Here is a 20,991-nt window from a genome sequence, read left to right on the forward strand (position 1 = left end):
GTGTAAGTTTTGGGGAACACTCCAAGATGAGTTTGAGTGCCTGGAAATTTGTTTGATTTTTTCATAATGTTAATTTGTCTAACAAGAGATACTACCCCCTGCACACTTTGTTTCCCGCACCATGGGAACTTAAATAACAGCTTGGAGATGATAAAAAAAAAAAAAGAGTTTTAACAGAATACTTTGTAAGAGAAGAACAAAAATGCAATGAAGAAGAGGTATTTTCTAGGAACTGAGTACTCCTGCAGTGAGGGAGAACAATACTACTTTCAAATACACATGATGCAGACTCAGGTTGGTTACAATCAACGAGCCCCATAATGAGATATTCTTACTGTCCCAGCATTACAAACTCTGAGGTGAACCTTGATATAAGGTTGAATAAGCCTCCAAACCCAAGTACAACGTGTTCCAACAGGCAGGTCAGGTCTCAGGTGAGCACCTGGCCTGGCTGAGGTTCTAACTTCTGTGCCTCAGATAAATGCCCAAAGTCACTTCGGATGTTGGTGCTATTGAAAAGGTAACACAGTGACAATGACAGGGGTAAGGTTTCATTTGATCCAACGTCCATCACTTTGTAGACTAGAATCGGCACAACATACTTGCAAGTAATTATGTGTCCAAAGAAGCTCCTTCAAGTTTCTTTTGGAGGCTGTCTTAAAAATATAAAGCTTTTCTCAAACACTATCGAGCCAAACTGTTTTGTAAGATGCAATAAAGCCATCTTGGTCACAAGTCATTATTAACCTAGAAAATGAGGTGCAACTACTAAATAAAGAGCTCACAATTTGGTCAGTCTTCTTCACCACCTTTCACAAAGCTCAAATGCTTAAAAAACAAAGATAACTCTGAAATGACAAAACTGTACCTTAATTATACAGATATTTTATACCTTTGGAATTTATAAAGTATCTGCGTAATTAAGGTACAAGTTAAGATATTAGATATTGGATGCTCAAATGAATAGAATAAAACTGCTCAAATCTTGACCAAAGTAATCTTCTAAAGCAGAAGTTGACTGAATACTTTAAAACCCTTTTATTTTTATTATCAGTCTGAAACTAAGTTTTGCAGGAGGCATCATATTAATAGATACATTTCTGAATCCAGAGATGGTAAAAAAATTCGTAACAGTTTTCCTATCCTATCTCTGGTTTAACCTGAGAACTTTTCAGTCAAAAAGTACAACTCATAGAAATTCAGATATGCAAGCATCATTTCATTGTAAAATTTTTTTTAATTACTCAGTTGACCTACTTGCTGGCCTCGGGTGTAAATATATTTTGTTCTCATTAAAAAAATCTCTTTCATCGGTAGTAAGGTTCTGCGGATTATTTCAAACAAGAGTTTAGGGATGGAGACGACTTAAGCTGGGATCCAGCTCTTTGCAAACAACACAGACAGCGGTTCTCAAAATGACATATGGAATCCATTTTCATCCTGGACTGACATTTGGTCCTCAAATATCATTTACATTCCTCTTTCATGAGAAGTATTAAGTTGACTCAGCAAAGAACATCCAGCAAACATTGCTGGTCTTCCCTGAGACCATATTTTGTGCCATTCTGTAAGAGAGCTTTGGGAAAGCAGAGGGTTGCTCTCCACCATGGCAGTCTGGTTTTCTCTCACCCACTGGTTAGCTATTCATCAGAAGGATCAGTTATAACGAGCTTATCTTTCTCCTGTCAGGAGGTTTCCTTTTTGTACTTTCAATCAGCACATGGCAGGATTAAATGAGAGTGAACAAATACAGAATGGCACTTGAGAAGAGACTGCAGAATAGCTTCACCTAGGTGAAATCCCACGCGCTTCTGCAAAACGCATGGACTTTTCTTCAAGCGTCAGTTTAGGTGCAAATGGACTGTGAAGCAATTTAATACTGCCTTTTTTATTGCATTTTATGTGCATGGCTTTGCCCATGCATACAAGGCTGCAGAAGTCTATGAGCATAGAAGGCAGCTCAGGTGCTTTGTATAAGCACTCAAGGAAAAGTACAGTGGGCAAAGACAAGGTCAACTGGCAGCGGAGCAAACAACTCCTCTCTCTGGGCTCATGAACCACTGTTGTGCCTGCGCGGATGCAAAACAAATGCCAGCATTACCTCAACCCACAAAACCATCTTTTTTTTATTTTTTTTTTTATGGTGGGACATTTCCTGTGGAAGCACAAGAGGAACCCATCAGCTTGACGAAAGAGTTTCAACACCAAAAGCAGACTGACGAACAGGAGCTGGCGGCGGCGACGTTGTCTCCCCACCCAGTCTGTTTTACTGCAGAGGTGACTAAAAGACACTGGCCACAAATCAGCTCTGCAGATGTTCTGGGGCGTTGCCTTCAGTGCCTTCAGGAAAAAAGACCGCTGGCTGTTGTCACACATGCGTAAGAGAAGGAAAGCAAAGAGTCCCGCTGAATTGAGCACCCAAATATGACTGTCACAAGGGCTCACGGCACATGCTCTCATCCAGCATGCTCTAGAGCTAATTGTGTCAACAGGTTCATCACTTAATATGCATCCTCTTTAGGATATTCTGTCTGCTCTGACATACGAAAAACAAGTCCTGTCATCACTGTTTCACATTCCCAAGGCATTTTACCATCTCCGCTCCCCCTTTATTGGTTTCTCCCATCAACTTGTCAAGTGCGTCAACATCCCACTTGCCAGGACAAACTTGGGAGGAGGGAAACCAAATGCTCTCAAATCCCAGACTCAAAAAGTATTTTGCTTTCAAATGGGGATTTTTGGTTCAGCTGAACTTCACCTGAAGTATAGTTCTACCTCTCGTTTCCTCCCCTTTCACACACTGTCTTCACACATTTTACATTCTACAGCTTTTTCAAAATGGTCCCAAGTCCCGCAACAGAGCTGGACAGCAAATGAGTAGATCATTTTTATTTGGAAGTGCTGCTCACTCAGCAAATGTATCTCTCTCTGAAGAAATGCAAATTGCTTAAAGCTGAAGAACAGCCTCATAGGCAGAGCTGCACATGAAAAATGAAAATCCCCCTGCAGAGGGAAAAAAACAACTTCTGGGTAAGGAATAACTCTTGATCTTCATGATGGAGACGATGTTGGGAATTAAAGGGAAATGATTAAAAAACCCAGAATCACAATACAGTTTGATTCCATTTTTAATAACATGTATTTACCAGTGCACTATCAGTTTGGCAAATATTCAAGATTGCAAGGAAATTCAACTTTCATTTTGTTATTTGGCAGATTAAAAAAACAATTAAATTATGTACAAACCAGATGCACAGTACGCCTTGCTTGAAACTTAAGATTTAAAAAAAAAATTATTTATAAGGATAGGGGCATGAAAATTTAATTTAATGTTCACCTTAGGTAATTTTGTGTCTTATTGTTCACGGCAATTACCATAAATCTACATATCAATAAGCGAGAACAGATGTCAGTTGTTACAAGTGCTTGCCAATCAGGCCTGTTAAAAAGTGACAGATGGATGGTGATAGAACATTCTCATAAGGCCTATTAGCACATTCACAGGAAATTTTTGTAGTGCTGCACAGTCACAGATGCAGTTCTATGAAAACACGGGGAAATTTGAGAGCACGAGATTTACATTTTACAACTTCTTGCGCTGCCTCCGACACAAAGTTTTGTACAATGAAGCAATTTGCCTCATTTCAGCCACCGCAGCTCTTCCCCTGTGATAGCTGTAAAGTCGGAGTTACTGGGTATTTGTAGAGGAGGCAACAGAGTCACAAGTCGTTCCTGAAAAATTTTTAGGCCTCGTCAGCTCTTGGGTTTCCAAAACTATAATAAAATCGTATTAGGAAATAGCTGAGATTCGCTTGCTGGACAAAACCCTAATAAAAGAAGGCACTGGCTACATTTTTGTGACATTATATGCGCAGAGGGTTTCAGAGTCAGTGGTGATTATCAGACCCAAATCTGGATAGCTCATAAGCAGTCCCCACTAACTTGACTTCCTTTTCCTCGGACATTTTATCCTTACCATTTATTAGGACTTACGCCTTTTGAAGTAAATCCTGACTGCAGCTTAAGAATAACGATGAAACTAAAAGTTATCATCTCTGGTCCAAAAAATAGATATTTGCTAACACTGACATCTGCCACTTCAGACGCTGATATTAAAAATGAGGGTAAAAGCTTCACAGGCTGTGTCTGAAAGAGCGTGGCGTTATTCCAGCCAGATTCTAAGAATTAAACCAGACAGGAGACCTGGGCGCTACCTCTATTAAGCCATATATATATACTTTGCTCCTATCTTTAGAAAAGCTGCTTATCTGAACAGTGCTTAAGGTACCCTGACCATTTAGTGTTTGATTTAGCAAAGCTCTTAAAACAACTTAGAAGTCCACATTTGAGTCTGTCCTGGTTTTTAAGCGTACATGCTTAAATCCGACGGAAAGTTAGGAGTTACTAGCTGACTCACGCAGGATTTCAGCACGTTATCAGGTTATGCATGCTCCAAACAAATCCTGGCAAGAAATGTGCTTTTCTCAGTTGAAATGTCTGCAGTCCTAGCAGGACAGATTCATCTCATCTAACTTTATCCAGATAAAAGTCACTCGCCTCGGCTCTTGCTATAGTCAAATGAGAGAGAGTGACTGGATGATTCATGTGATCCTAACATAGGAAGATTTATCCGCAGTCCTTGGCAGGATGAACTGCAGCCTGGGAGTGACTCCCTCTTCATCGACATCATGGGGAGATGGGATGCTTAATTTCCAAACTGCTGAGGTTCAGTGGAATGAATTCCACCCACAGAGGAGCTGAGGCAATAGAGCGCCCCTCGCTCTCATTTCACTGCTTATGGAAAGCCCAGCCAGAGCTACAGATCTCACGTCTAGACTCAGCCAGACTTCCATATCGTGCACTTCTACCACCTGAATAAGCACCTCTTGGAAAGTGCTGAGCGCTGGTTTTCCTCTCAAGGTGCCTCTCCTTCTGCTGTAAGCAGGAGCGATGTGTGGATTGAGAACAGCCTCATTTACTTTAAACTCCGCCTCTCTAAAAAATGCTAGATGGAGTTGTTTAATTTATTAGCTAAAAATACAAATTAAAAAGCTAATTGTATGAGTTAAATTATGTAGGACTTTCAATGGGATTACTGTTAGAAAAGCTCAATGTTTTTAGTCTCTGAGGTCAACATTTTCACAACTGGTAGTTATCTTTAAGAAACAGCTATTTCCCTTGAGCTGCAAACAGTTTCTCAGTGACCTTTACTTTGAATATGATATGCCTAAAGAGGTCATAGGAGGAGAATCCCTTCTTCAGTATGGCCCTGCTGGAATGAAGCCACCAGAGTCAGAGGATATAAAGGATCTTTGGGCCAATGCAAAAGTATAGAGCTTTTGTGCAGATGGTCCTGGCTTCCAACTGGTCCCTCCAGATCCACTGAGCCAATCCAACAATTAGAGGAAAATATTCAGAAAGCAGAACTTCACAGAGTTTCTCTCACCCATCTGCTCCTACAGACTCTGCAACAGGAGGAAATCTGGCTTGGGTAACAGAAGAAGGGTGAAATGGATGGAATAGGGCTCAGAAAGGGCCAGAAGTTCAACCCAAAATGCAACCAAACTGTGAGAGACTTTGGAAAGGACTGGGAAAAAACCCATACACTGGAAAAATATAACAAGTCTCAGCTGTAGAGGGTTTAGGGATTTGAAAGCCAAAGCAAGAAAAGCCAAAAGCATGGTTTCTCCTCCTACATGACTTCAGAAATCAAAACACATTATCTGTTTTAAGAAATTAAGAGAGTCCATTTGTGTTTTTATGAGTACTCTAAATGTTTGTGCATCCCGAATGGTCACACATATAGAAAGATTTCTGTATGAGTGAATACTTATTCCTGCCAAAACATTTTATGTTAATGGACAGCAGAAGACCTTCACAGACCATCTATATTTGAACATTTCAATTTTCTAAAATCACCCCATGCAACATAAAACCTCCCTGTTTATTCCATACAGTGCTTTCCAGGTTCTTCTTAAACAGGGAGGTTGGCTTAAGTAACCACCGCTTTTAGGACCTGATCCAGTGCCAGTCAAATTCAACGCGAATGTTCAAACAACATCAATCTCCTTTGAACTAAGTCTTCCATGCAATTTGTGTATATTTGAAGGTGGAATCATTTTTTTTTTTTGCTTGAAAGATTGCTAGTGCTTAATGTAGCTTGCATTGTCTTTTTAAAGTCAGACAATCAAATCACATAATGTAATTCATCAACATCATTACTCCTCCCCAAAGACAAAGCACAAGCTAGACACAAGCTTGAGAGGCATGTGAGAGAAAATACTGCCTTTAAATTAGAATTAGCAGATATTAGAGGAAGGGAGGAAAAGTGAGGAAGTGTTCACCGTAAAATATACATTTGACGGTGCTTATGTGTTTTACAAAGGATGGTGAAGCAGAGTCCAGCAAGGAAGGGTTAGCTCCTGTAATCAAGCCCATGGGAATACTACGGTACCTACAGCGGCATTGCTAACTCTCTCAACTTTATTATCAGTCTTGATATATTACACAATTTTCTTTGGCTTGGCTCCTGAAATAAAACAATTTCATGAAAATCTCATTTTTCAATAAAAATGAGAAAAACCTAAACTGGGGCACCAAATGTGGAACCTTAAGGCTTGGAAACCTAAATGACAAATGACTACTTTTTGTCTCTCCGATTTTAATAACTCACAAATTTTAGGGGAGCCATTTTCACGATTTGCTTGGACTTCACACATAGTTCACGAACACAAGACAAAGGCAATACTGAACATACAGTAGTGCCAGTGGGCTCTTACAGTAAGAACGGCATTAGCTTTTGGAGCTGGTGCTCTGTGTGTTTAATGTCTACCGGTAAGTGAGTTCTTGAGAAAAATCCCTATTTTTCTTTGGACTGGATCCCCAGCTCCCAAACCAACCAACAGATAAACCAACATACTCCCATGTTCTTCAACCAAAAATGATTAAAGACCCCATTCCTTTCAACAAAAACCGAATCCCTGCTTTTGACACTTTAACCAAGCTGAGGCATGGTATTAAGGAAAAGGAATTTGAAGCTTCACACTGAAAATCAGTGTCTTTGCTCTGCTAGCAAAGAAAATTTTGATTTAAGGAATAGTATCGCTGAGGACTGCATGGCAAATATTCTTTCTCACACGCAGCTGGGAATGTGCTGTGTCCTTTCTGTTCAGTATAGAGACAACATGAGTTTCAGCAGTATAAATAAATGCTTGCAGATCCAAAAGTCCCTATTTTTGGGCAAGGGAGTGGCTGTAATAGAAGTCCTAAATTAGCAAACCGTGACTTACGAGTCATAGAATGATCTAGGTTGGAAAAGAACTTCAAGATCATCAAGACCAACTATTAACCTAACACTGCCAAGTCCACCACTAAACCATGTCCCTAAGCATCACATCTACATGTCTTTTAAATACCTCCAGGGATGGTGACTTCACCACTTCTCTGGGCAGCTCATTCCAATGCCTCACCACTCTTTCAGTACAGAAATTTGTTCCTAATATCCAATCTAAACCTCCCCTGGTGCAACTTGAGGCTGTTTCCTCTTGTCCCATCACTTGTTACTTGGCAGAAGACCCAATCTCACCTTGCTACAACCTCCTTTCAGGTAGTGGTGGGGACCGAGAAGGTCTCCCTCAGCCTCCTTTTCTCCAGGCTGAACAACCCCAGTTCCTTCAGCTGCTCCTCATCACACTCGTTCTCCAGACTCTTCATCAGCTTCGTTGCCCTTCTCTGGACATGCTCTACTGCCTCAATGTCTTTCTTGTCTTGACGGGCCCAAAACTGAACATAGGATTGAAGGTGCAGCCTCACCAGTGCCGAGTACAGGGGGACAATCACCTCTCATTTCCTGCTGGCCACACTATTCCTGAAGCAGGCCAGTATGCTGTTGGGGCTTCTTGGCCACCTGGGCCCACTGGCTGATGTTCAGCTGGCTGTCAGCCAGCACCCCTAGCTCCCTCTCTGCTGAGCACTTTTCCAGATGCTCCTCCTCAAGCCTGTAGTGTTTCCTGAGGTTGTTGTGACCCAAGGGCAGGACCCGGCACTTGGCCTTGTTGAACTTCCTACAACTGGCCTTGGCCCATTGATACAGCCTGTCCAGATGCCTCTGCTCCCACCAAAACTGGTGCCATCTGCAGATTTACTGAAGGTCTTTAGTGAGACTTAAGCACAAAAGAGATGCTAGAGCCCTGACATATGAGAGTGAAATTTCAATGGCTTACACGGCTTTTGATCAAACTTTTAGTCTCTGAATTCAGTGGCAAGCACAATCGTTGACTTCAAAGATAAAACTTGGACTCCTCAAACTCAAAGTTCAAAGAACTTGCAAGCTGCAATGCTGGATCTTCTTTAGCACCTTACTCAATTGTGTCAGAGTTTATTCCTCACCTTGAAATATTATAATAGGTAAGCTATACTCATTGTGGAAACACACACTGGGTTCATTTTTGTAAAAAGAACATAAACAGCTGAAGTTAAAAAACTCTGGCCCTTTACAAATATTCAAAGATGGCTTCAGCAGATAATGCAAGACACATGAGTATTTTCAATTCCTTTCACAAAATATAATAAATGAATCTTTAACTAGATGCACAGCATAACAGTGCCACTGGATTTCTGAGAAGACATGAACTCTCAGTCCTAATGATAAAATAGTGCCTAGTCTCTAGCACTTTCATGTAGAGTGGCAGCTCGGAGAAAAATTTAGTATCACTAATTTGACCTTGAACGTCAAGGTTTAAGCCTTACAGGTTTTGGGGAAAGAAAGGAGTAAACTTCAAGCTGTTTTGATAACATTAAGATTAAAAAATATGTATTTTCCAGAAGAAGCAGTCAGTCATTAAATTATCCCAGAGACGAGAGCACTATCCATCTAATCTGTACCCAAGAAGGCATATCCCTCAAGTAACAATGATGTGCCACTCCAATTTCTTAAGATGTCTTTTTACCATTCTAAGGCCATATGATTGTCACAGAATACATCACATCCCAGATTGAGAGCCCATCCTGAAACAACTTGACTGAAATTCTAAGTTTTAACAGTTCTTGAAGACAAAGCTGAAGGTACACTAACAGCAAGCAACAGGCAACAGAAAACTTCTAACGTGCACATAATGCAATGGATATCACATTATTTTTCCTTGGTGTGTCAATTCTTTCATTTCATAGGCCTAACCAAATATGAAAACATTAAACACAATCCCAGAGCTCAAAGCCACTTCTAAAACTGCCAAGCATAAAACTGTTACTGAACCTCTCTGTTCCGTTTATCATATTAAGATACATTTTTTTGATGAAAAAATGCTAGATTGCAAGCGTAACATAATAGAACCAGCAAGCACTGCCAGCAGGACTGAGGATGAGAGAATAATTCAGAGATATTGTCATCTGTAGGCCAATTTATATTGTCAGACAGCAGGTTCACATTAGTTTCTGATGTCACTGCAATAATGGTATAATATAACAATTGAGCAAAGAATACCTGTGGGGTATAGCTATATGGTGCGGTATATCTATACTTGTTAAAGTATTTCAGAATTCATTCAAAGAAGCACCAGAAGAAGCAAAAGACGAGGATTAAAAGAAGATTGAGAAAAGGGTGTTCATAAAGGCTTCTGAATATTGTAGCCCTTGTTTTGTGATGATGAAGCAAGCCCAATGTTGTATTTCATTGATTCAGTGGGTTCATGATTAAAACAAACCAATGTAGCAATTTAGGGGGTTTGTGCTTCCTTTTTTTTTTTTTCACTCTAACAAGAAAAAAAAAGCTTTTTAACAGTTTTTCGCGGCAGGCATAATGTGCATCTGTGCTCTGATTTACTGCACATGCTGCCTTCTCTAGCATCATGTTAAGTTAGGGTATCAGCATGGTAGGTCACACAGCGGGAGTGACCTTTCGCTAATCACTACACATCAGTTACTACTGGCTCACAGCTCATTACTAAGAAACCCTCCAACTAGCTGGCTTTCAAATCCGCTCACACTTTGATTTTTTTCTCCCCTTTTCTTTCTTTTTTTCCTCTAGACTAAAGATTATGCTTTTACATAAAATCTTCTGTTCTGTAATTTTGTCAACTAAGGTTCCAAAGTCAAAAAGGCACCCAGTTAATTTTCCATGATTATAAAAGAAGCCAGAAAATTCACACTGAAGGTAGGCCTGTAATCTTGGGTTTCATTAAAAAGGTCAGACCATTTTTACTCACCACCTACTATTAAAATGTTTGAGGGCTGCCATTAATTTGATTTTTCAGGATACAGAAATCTCACTGGAAATTAGAATGCGATCCTGCTGTTGCTTTACTGACACTTTTCACAGGGTACGATACGGCTGCAGGGACTAAGAGCTCTCCTGCAATTTACAATTGGTTACTTTGGACAAATGGCAGGTGACTAATGCAAGACAAACTGTTTGCACAACCCGGGAGCACTGGGTTTAATTTCAGATTCTGGAAGAGGGGAGAAAGGGTTTCTATTGACGTTGAACTGTGAGCTGTCCCCTGCCAATACATCTGCCACATTTAATACACAATGTGCCCCCCACTCCGCCCCGACAATGTGATTATTAGAGGTACAGAATTCAATAGCTTAAGAACACAAACCATAGCTGGAGCAAAATGAAATGGTTTTTAACTTACCGGCCATTTGCTGAATGCCGCTGAAGGCACCCAAGTTACTGGAGGAAGTTGCTTGCTGCAGGAGCTGCAAATTAACAACACAACACAGCAATCTATCTGACACTAATGTAACAAATGAAGATAAAACTAAAATAAGCCATCATTTCACATTTGGAGTATTTATGCTTTCTTTTACATTTATATAGTCTCTTGCTTCTGTTCATTGTTGGAATGAACATCCCTAGAGTCAATGCTGTAAATCCATATTAATGTCTAATCTCTATTAAGAAACAGAGAGACACAAGGGAAACTCAATAACATTGCTGCTTTAAAACAATTAATCAATTTATTCTTTTTAACAACCAGGTGTTAAATCTATTTAAACCAACATAGCGTGACTAATTACAGCCCTCTGTAGTCTAGTAGTTACCATAACTCATCTCCGTCAATCACAGTCCATTCTCCTCCACCCCCTCGAATTCATTTTTTTCTATATCATTTTTATGAATCAAGCACACAGATACTCAATAGACCAATATGTGTCTATAACAATTTAGTCTTCCTCAGTATCAATTAGCCTACTTCAGTACTAATATATATTTTTAATTGCCAGGTAAATTGCTGTTTATAATTATACCACTATACCAAAGCATTGTATGCATCCAAATTATGCATTTATGCATACACAGTACATGTACATGGACGTATCTATTTGTCTAACTCTTGAACCATCAGGGACTACCAAGTTATCCAAAAGCCAGACCTCTCAACCCCAAAGCTGCAAAAGGCAGAGGCTTGCTCTCCACTTGTGCTGCAGGGGAGTCTCTCTTGGCCATCCAGGAGCTAAGACACGTGGCTGTGGATTTCAGAGGCATCAGCTAACATCTCTTTCTCATCTTACAAATGGACCAAGGAAAATACCATTTTAGATTTACGAGAAACACAGTCGTCTTCACTTTCTGTACAAGGTAGCATGAATGACGCATGTTTAGCATTGACTGGACCACGCATTAAAGAGAAAGGAATTTCCAGATGAAAATGTGGAAAATTAGAAGATTGAACAATAACATTCCACTTTGGAGGCTGCACCATACAGATATGGCCCCTACAGTGTCCATCTGTCCTCCTCTCGGGAAGAACTTAAATTTTATTCCAGCTATAAACATCAAATTCTAACATCCAAAAGAACAATAAAACTAAAGGAATCAAATTTTATTTTGCAGCATGAGTAAACTTTAAATGCTTGTCCTGGGCAGCACTGACACATCTTAAACCATGCAATATACATAGAGTTTGTTACATAGAAGAAGATATGCTCCGCAACCTGGAGGACTTGGTAACTTATTGCAGGGAGTTTGCTCTAGCTGATTTACCATGATTCCTAAACAAGTAAGAGTATGGTATAGCCACCACCTCTGAAACGGACTTACAGCTAGATACTGCGGTGTGAGTCCTCCAAGACCTGTGAGGTTTCCCCAAGTGGCAGTATTGAGCTGCTGCATCTGCTGTGCCAACTGCTGCTGCAAACGCCGCTGCTCCTTGTCCTTTTGGGTATCGGCAAACTTCACCACGATAGGCGAAGAGCAGCCCTGTGATTAGACAGATGGGGAAAGACAGAAGTGTTAAATCCCACCGAGTCACGCTCACATCGTGAGCTCAGCCATGTCCCACAGGGCCCCTGGCAATGGCCCGATCTGCCTGCTCACCCTCTCTTTGTGATGGGCATATGTAGGACCACAAGGATTAAGATTTCCAGCTTCTTAGGAAAACAGGCTGTGGAGAAATTATTGATTCCCCAGTTCTTTTTACAAAGCACCTTTCCTCAGGCTCTCTTACCAGCTATCAAAATTGCTGCCAGAGACAGCGAAGTGCACCAGTCCTCTTTAATTAAGCCTCCCAGCTGATGAGGTGGACGTGATGCTTTGTCTGCAGTCTGTTTTCAAGGCATTGCCAAAGGGTGAGGTGTCCAACCTCCTCGCTGCCAGGGACCACAGAGCCAACACCGTCCTGCCACCACGCTCTGGCTGTGCGATCACGCTCGGTGCAGCTGGCATAGACCAGGAGCAACAGATTTACTCCAGTGCCCGCTGTCAGCGGGTTGCCGGTCCTTTTCTGTCCCAAAGTGAGCACAAAGGGTGATGCTGCTAGGACAATTCACCCACCTGCAGCCCGCTCTCAGGCACGCTTTGTATCAAGAACCCTTGAGACGTGAACAAAGGGCAGGGTGCAGACCAAAAGGGACTAGTTCTGGTGACAGCAGCCCCCTTGTACCTGACTGCTACCATTTTTTCTACTGCTTCTATGAGCCTCTTGTTACATGACAGGGCAGGGCTGTAAGATGTCTTAGGAAACAGGGCAGTTGTAAAAAAAGAACTAAAGATCTGGTCTGCAACCTACTCCTCACTCATGTCTAAGGGACCCTTGAGAAAAAGTAGGAGGTGACAGACAAGATGGACCTCTGAGGTAAGCTGGACTTTTCCCTTGGGCTTCAGGTTGGGTATTCCTGGGCAATGCCACTGAGAGAATGAGACGTGACTATGAAAGATCTCTCTGTTGTTTTTTGCTCAATTTTTTTTTTCCCCACTAAGAAATGTTTTCATATTTTTACCTTTCAAGTCTTCATTTTTTTTTTCAAATCAAGGGAGCAAACTATATACTGCAATGATTCAGTTCTTCAAATTAATTCAAGCAATTTGTGAGTCATCAAAACTGTCAATCCATTTTGTACTGTTTTCCAGTTTCAGAGGACCCAGTGAATAACTTCCCTCCACCTGCCATGCTTTATTATACTAATTTCTTGTCTAACTTCACTCTGAACACAACGGTAAGAGTGAAAGGTGACTCAAGTCCAAATAACACAGCAGCCTTTAGCCGAAGTGTACAGCGTGGGATACGGGGAGGGTTATACTTAACCCAACTCTTTCCACGGCTGCTCTCACAGCACTGTGAACATCTTCAGAAAAATTCCTGTCCTCTATTATTTACAAAAAGCAGCTGCATACCTTTTCTCTGAGGAACCTCACACCAGGACAAATTATAAGAATATTCACAATCAACAGACAAAATGAAGAAATAAACCATAATAATAATAATATCTCTTGTATGAAGATCTCCCATCAATACTGTTCCTTTAGAATGATCTTAGAAAATAATCACTTGTGATTTATTATTCCACCTCCAGCTCCTCTCCTGTGCATTTCATGGTAAAAGTATCTCTCAGTGTTCCAGCGAGGAAGAAAGGAGATACCTACCACTCCAGCAATCAAATAAAGATTATGGAGTCAGCTTGCTACACAATTACTTCTCTCTAGTGATTTTTATATTAATATTAAAACCAAAACCCTTAAAAAAAGAAATAAAAAGGATCCAGGGGGTGGAGTGTGTAAGAAAGATTTTTCTGGCTTCGCTAACAAAAAAAGCAAGCTGTTTCTATTTCATAGGAGGATTGGTAGGACTGAGCAAAGAACAACCAGAAGTTACTGCCTTCTACCTAGATGTACAAAAGGATTAAGTCTGTTTCCGAAGAAATGGAAATAAATTTCAACAGAAGAAATATTGGCTATTTCAGTCCTCAGTTCAGCAGCTCAGCACTCAACACTACAGCTGACATCATATTTATGAATGCTTAAAATGTCAATAAATTGCATAAAAACAATATCTCTGCAATTTATGAATCTATAATTCACTTTTTCACTGTCTGCACTATATTTCATCACTTCATCATTTTCAAGTGAGCAAACATTATGAAGACTAAAATTATATGAAGCAAGCGGCTCTATATGAGAAAAGGGTTGTTACTGTTGCATCAGATTTACTCCATGATAACAAATTAGTGCCTTCTTATTGGTGCTGCATTTGAATGCCCTAAACAAACAAACAAAAACTCCACTGAAATGAGACAGAAGAGCAAAAACTCTAGAGCAGCAATTATGTTTTTTAAAATCAGTTGATTTAACCAGGTCAGAAAGTCAGGTGGAAAGAGTAGTTACAGAATTCATTATTCTAAGAGACGTGTTCATCTGGACAATAACATGCCCATTATTCTTTCTTAGCCAACTTTGAAAATTCATCTTGGTCAATGATCCATGCCAAAGAACTCAAAATAATGAAATCAGAAAAAAAAATCTACAGCAATTGGGTTGAAACTTAATTGTGTACTACATATTGTCCTCACTTTTGCTTGCAAAAAACCCCAGGAAACAAAGACAACCAAGAACCACTGTTTCAGGGTGAGAGTCGAGTTTTAACACTAGCCAGTCCAAGTTAGCTTTTTACTAGAATATTGGCAAAAGTGAGCAAAATGTTTTTGCATAAAGGGTGATTTCTCTTTTATGCTCTTCCATTTTCTAACCTGAGAGGAAGCTCCCATCACTTCCACAAGTTGCATCTCCCTTCCTTATTTAACGGCATGGTACCTCTGCCCCATTTAGTGCCATCTTCTTCCTAACAGCTGGTGCTACCTTCATAACCGGTCTTTGTGTTGTCAAGACAGTAGGTACAGACTCCATTAAGTCCCTCACCCATGGAGCTGGAGGGTCTACTGCTTCTCTCCAAGAAGGGACTCTCAGCCTAAGCTCAATCAAAACAAAGATCCAGATGATCAAAGTGCAAAATAATTGGAACCACCTTGCCAATTTGAGGATCTCACTGATGACATCTCTTAAGGTGTTGAGAAGTAATTTGATTCAAGAGTAACTATTCTATAGAATTAATGGCAACAGGAGTATGGTATGGTATCAAAATGCAACCTCTTGGAGTATTTCATACAACAGAAGAATGGGAGAGGTATTATCTCTTTGATTTTATCATCTTCTGAGGTAGAGCTGTTTAAAATTCATTATACTAGACAGAGAAATACATTAAAACACATGGAAAATATAGGTAAACCACAGTATTACCAATAAACAATTCCTTTTTATTTGGAACCAAACCCAATAAAACATATAGATCTGAATTAATGGAGCAGTGCATGGCAGACAAATTACTACGAGTATTATTTCAGAGACTCAAAGTGGCAGTTTTTTCACAATATACTGTCAGACTGCACAGATTTTACAACAGCAGCTTTCTAGTAAAGATCATTTCAATTATTCTCATCTCATTGGCAGATTCTCATCTAAAACTGTATACTCGGGGTCTAAAAATGCATTGCACTGAAAAGAAAACACATAGATTATAAAAGAAGCTCAACCAAATTCAAACACGTTGTTTGGAAAGACAATAGCTTTGCAATGCTGATATCATTACTTGTAGAATACAGGAAACAGTTAGTGACAGTTTCATGCACTGGCTTGATTTTTATCTTCTCCTTCTCCTCCTCCTCTGTCCACCCTCCCACCCTTGGTCTCCCCCTTTGGCTCGTTACACAAAGCAGCTCAACGACATGACGCAATAATGATTGTTTAGCACCCAGCATGCTTTGGGAGACTAGAGCATTGCAAAGAAAAATCAATGATAGAAAAAAAAAAATTGAATCGAAAGGTCCTGGTGGAAAAATAAATAAAAAAAGAAAACAAGTGCACATAACATCAATGCCACCTCTGAGAAAAATCATCACTACACGAAGATACAGTATACATAATACAGTATAACATGCACTCTCCAATGATAAGCTAGAAGATCCAGAGTAAGTAAAGACTTCATACTTGTGCGGGTTTTTGTGCAAAATTCTGAAAGACCATGACAAAAATCACAGACTGAAAAAAGTTTTTGAGATTGCCAGACAAGTCGTGGCATTCGATAACCACTCCAATGAAGGAAGCCTGCAGCTCTGTCCATATTAAGTGAACAGGTTTAAAGTTTTGTGCTGCTTATCATGATAAAATACAAGGCCGTAGAGGCAGTTTGGAAGGAAATAAAGAGCGTTGCTTGTGCGGGGCCAGCCACGACAGTGCTCTGCAGGAAGTGCCGCGCTTCGGATATGCTCCGTCATCATTAGCATTTTTATTGGCTACATGAAGAAGGAGAAATTATATTAATGTAAAAAGAGATTCTATTTGCAGAAAAACACAAGCACTAGTAACTCAGCGTGGCCAGGTTAAATCTCTTGAGCTTATTCTCAGAGCAGCGCAAACCACAACACTTAAAAATCTATTTAAAAGAAACTTAAGATTTTTTTTGTGGGGCGGGTGTGTGTGAGTGTTAAAATCAAAGGTAGTTTACTCATCAGATATACTCTGAATATGAGTGAGGAGCGGTATTTACAGCATTTTTTACTTTCCGCTGAATGCCACTGAAAACATGATCAAGAGCCGTGTTTGGATACCACACAGCAACCTTACTGTGCGCTTTCAGGTCGTCAAGAAAAATAAGCTTCACAAAGACAGGTAGAGTGAGTCGGTAAAAAGTTTAAATCTGTGATTGTCATGTGTCTGATCTGAGCCAGGAGAGCATGGCTTTACCATTCGCAATCATTTGCACAAAGAAAACAAAGAAAGGGCAAATGATACAGTACTGTACCTCCATGGTCTGAGACTGGTGCATGGCTTTGATTGCATTCTGTGCCATTGCCCTTGTAGAAAATGTGACAAACGCACAGCCTGTGGGAACAAGGGGACAGGGAGCAGGAAAGACAAAAAACAACAAGACAAAAGGGTTGGACGCTTGTTAAACCAACACAATCTACGAGAACGGCCACAAGACGACACTGTTCTCAGTAGTACATAAAAATAAACAACTTCTCTAGTTTATTTATCGACAGTGCTGACTTGCTAATCTGACCATAGATGAAAGAAAAAAAATTAGGTGGCGATGGGTGAGGAGAAAGGGTTGTTTTCTGTAATTTTTGTTTTGTCCTATTTTTTCCTCCCTTTTCTGTTAGTTTTTTGGTTTCGTTTTTGTTCTTTAGCCACAGGGTTTGAAATAAGTAAGGTTTTTATGTCGACTTTGGATTGCATAGTTTAGTCTATTCAGACCATGCATTAACAGTTGCTTGCTATGGCCTTCGTGCAGGTAAATTGTGGATAGTGAAAAACTGACTGGCATCACTGGCAGCCGAACTGGGAATTTAGTAAAGGAGTCCATGTGACATATTTCTGTGATGTACCGAGGACAATCATACAATTAAGGATGGGAAAAACTCTGCTGTGTAGCCTGTGACTAGGTGTGAAAAGACTCAAACAAAATTCAGTAATGAAGGTGGAATCTCAACACTTAAGAAAATAACATTAAAAGTAAAAATCTCTACGGTTTTTGTTTCTCCGAGTCCTAGGTATAGTTCTTTGATCCATGGAAGCTACCACCAACCTGAATAATTCTAAAGCTACATGCATGAATAACTGAAAAATCACATTTTCTTTCCTCCTCAGCCTTTTAAATCATAATAAGAAGCCGGTAGGCTAATGCCTGGGCTATTTTTCCACCCTTTTACTATTGTCAGTCATACCTAGACTGGGCATGGTACAGGTCAACTTTTTTAGTGCATGGCTCACTGCCCTTTTGACTAATAAAAACACTGCCTTCTGAGATTTACATTTTATTCTTCATGCACCCTTGGGCATCTTAAAGAAAAAGACTGTGAAATTAATGCAGATTCAGGCTGATTTTGTAATAATACCATGGCACACTAAAAGCTTAGCTAAAGCAACACAGACTTATTTCACTTGTGATCTCTAATGACTTTAAAAGTGCATTGATTTTCAGCTCCCTTAGCCTTGCACAGTTTGAACTTAGGTTTCAGAGAATAATTTAGTGTTCCACTCAATTTCCTCAAAACATTATTATTATTACTACTTAAAAGACTTCCAAATGAGGCAAATCTAAGCACTGAGAGGCTAAAGCATATTGTCACTTTAGAGCTAATGCATGAAAGCTACATTCTGGCATCAAAAATACAATATTGTTGCCCCTGTGGCCAATGGGCAAAATAAACCATTTTGCAATCCAACAAGCAACAGATTGTTTGGTTTATGCAAATCAATTTGAGGCATAAAATACCTTTTCTTTTTTTGCTCTGTGTGTACCTGGTAAGATTATCAAGTCAAGACTGTATTCACATTTTAATCAAACAACAGTAAGAGAAAGCAATGCCTGATCATTACCCAAAAGCACTACATCTACTCATGAAGTCAATGCATTTTTGCATCATGCAGTATTTTTTTTTCTCTTTAAGTAAAGGCCCTTGATACAAGAGAACCTAAGCCGGTTTATATACCTCTGAATGAGAGACGAGCATCATAAAATCAGACTTTAGAATTCTTTTATGTAAACTTCATGGCACTGTTGTGGCTAAATATTTCTCAGGTAACATAACAGCTGATAATGTCTTACCACTGTTTAGCCCCACTACGTGATGCTATACTATTCTTACTCAGCAACAAACTGCTGTCAAAGAAAACGATGTAACAAAACAGCTTTCTGTATGGCAATCTAGACAAAATCTGTAGTAGAAGGGCAAATAAACTTCAGTACCTCTGCTAGATTCCATATTGCTGCTGTGCACTAAAATTAGAGGCCCAAATTTACCATCATCTCAAAGTAATCTCTCTTAAAACCATTTCTGCTGTTATCATTAACAGAGGAAATAACACCAAGAGTTTTCATTTCTTGTCTTGCAAATTCAATGGGGGACGAGAACAAATAGAGATATACTGGAGGGCAGGCAAGAAATCCCATACAGAGCCTTGAATAATATTGTTTATAATGGTCAAGCAACTGCTTCATTTACTTCTTTCGCCCTCATTATCCAGGAGTGTGTACCACAGTGACAATTACTGAACGGAGGTTTAGAATGCATAAGAAGCATGTAAAATGTCAACAAAAATCAATAAGACACAGTTTATGCATTTATCACAATTTCTACCCAGCAGTACTGCTGTAAGTAACTTACTGAGAGATGTTGCAATTAGCAGGTCTCAAATGAAATGGGAATCAGCAGAGAAATAAAGCTGCGCTCCTCTCAATGTAGAGCAGACTCCCTCTTCCCTCCCTTAAGCTTCTGCTTTTAACCACCCAGCTCGGCTGCTGGGGACTTTCAACACCCAACACTGCCGCAAAACCTCCCTCCTCGCTCCTCAGCCCAAATCCACGTGCGTGGATCCCGCTGCCTTTGTCACGGAGGAAAAAGAGCTTCGTAGCGGATCTCTGGGAAGTGCCACACAGCGATCTATCGGTTTGAAAGAAATTTGTTCTCTGGACAAGGGGAATGCCTGATGAATGAGGTTATGCAGCTTGAATATGAGTGTAAGGAAACAGCGTTCCACAGAGAAGACGGGTCTGCATTTTAATTAGATTGCCAGCCAGAGGCTACAAGGTTAGGTCCCCTTGTTATCTCCAGTTGGCAGGCCATTTCCCACCGATGGACAGAGGCCATTTGCACAGTAAATACCCAATTTGCCTCAATAACCATAGTGAAAATTCAGTATACAACCTTGTTTCTAAATTATTTGAAAACCTAGACCTTCAGTTGTTACCACCAAGCACTCCAATTAAATGCTGGCTAATTTAACCATCTTTCCAGACATTGTTAGAACATGTACTCACATCCAAGGGTTATTTTTACAGCTACCAAATCTGGGCACTCCCACACAAAATTTGTATATTTATTTGGTGTGTACATATATTTTATTATGTGTGAAATGCATCCTATATCATAGGATTCAGTCTCCTTAATGGCCAGACTTTTGTATATGTAATTCAGGTATTCAGAAAAGTTATTTCAGAGGCTTGTATCCTCTGCCACAGTCAGTGGCAGTAGCTTTATTCTCCTATATGGGCTACACTAGCACTTTAGGAGGATGGTCTCATTGAGCACCTAGAATTTAATCAGAAGTTGGTGTCTAAGGACACTGGGTGCCACTTGTTTAAGTCAGATGAGCTCTGCCTGAACCAGCGAGGGCTCTTGCTGCAGCAATTTCTGAGGCATTGGGAAAACCCTTTTCGTCATACTCTCACTCACTATATCTCACAGATACAGGTGGTCTTTCGGGAACATACCGCCAGCTTTAGGACCATAAATCACAATTATAAGAGGACAAGACTAATCAGATTTCATGCCTCGTGGTGCAAGGAAACAAGAAAGATTTCCATGGCCTCGTATCTCATCCTAAGAAACACTGCACTGACAGTAGTGCTGTGGGCTGAGGTCTTCTGGACCAATAGCTACAAGCAAACCATTTCTGTTCTACCATCCTGAGTCCTGATACTGCAATTACCTCCTTGTCACCAGAACTATGGAACCCTCTGGGAGAGAAAACACAGAGAAGGTGATACTTCTATAGCTAATGCTTTGAAGACACTTCCTTTTGTACCACTAACTACCTATCCACAGAAAAAATAGAAAATATCCGTTTGTAAATACAGCCAACCTTGCAATTATTATCACCCCTGGTTTCAAAATGTCAGGGATCACTAGCAGAAACAAAAGGGGAGGGAGAAAAAA

At 40.1% G+C, this 20,991-nt stretch overlaps 1 protein-coding gene across 2 annotated transcripts in view; it reads right to left on the reverse strand.

Annotated features, from left to right (window-relative positions):
• The window catches only part of CELF2 (CUGBP, Elav-like family member 2), a 131,783-nt gene that overhangs the window by 39,192 nt on the left and 71,600 nt on the right, over positions 1 to 20,991 (reverse strand). For both annotated transcript variants that reach the window (XM_009868874.1, XM_009868873.1), the window contains exons 5-7: positions 17,073 to 17,152; positions 12,044 to 12,202; positions 10,635 to 10,698 (exon numbers count right to left, since the gene is read on the reverse strand). In XM_009868874.1, coding sequence (XP_009867176.1) covers positions 10,635 to 10,698; positions 12,044 to 12,202; positions 17,073 to 17,152 — 303 coding nt within the window. The remainder of the gene's footprint in view (positions 1 to 10,634; positions 10,699 to 12,043; positions 12,203 to 17,072; positions 17,153 to 20,991) is intronic.

This window comes from Apaloderma vittatum, unplaced genomic scaffold (assembly GCF_000703405.1).
Source record: "Apaloderma vittatum isolate BGI_N311 unplaced genomic scaffold, ASM70340v1 scaffold15714, whole genome shotgun sequence".
Lineage (NCBI taxonomy): Eukaryota > Metazoa > Chordata > Aves > Trogoniformes > Trogonidae > Apaloderma > Apaloderma vittatum.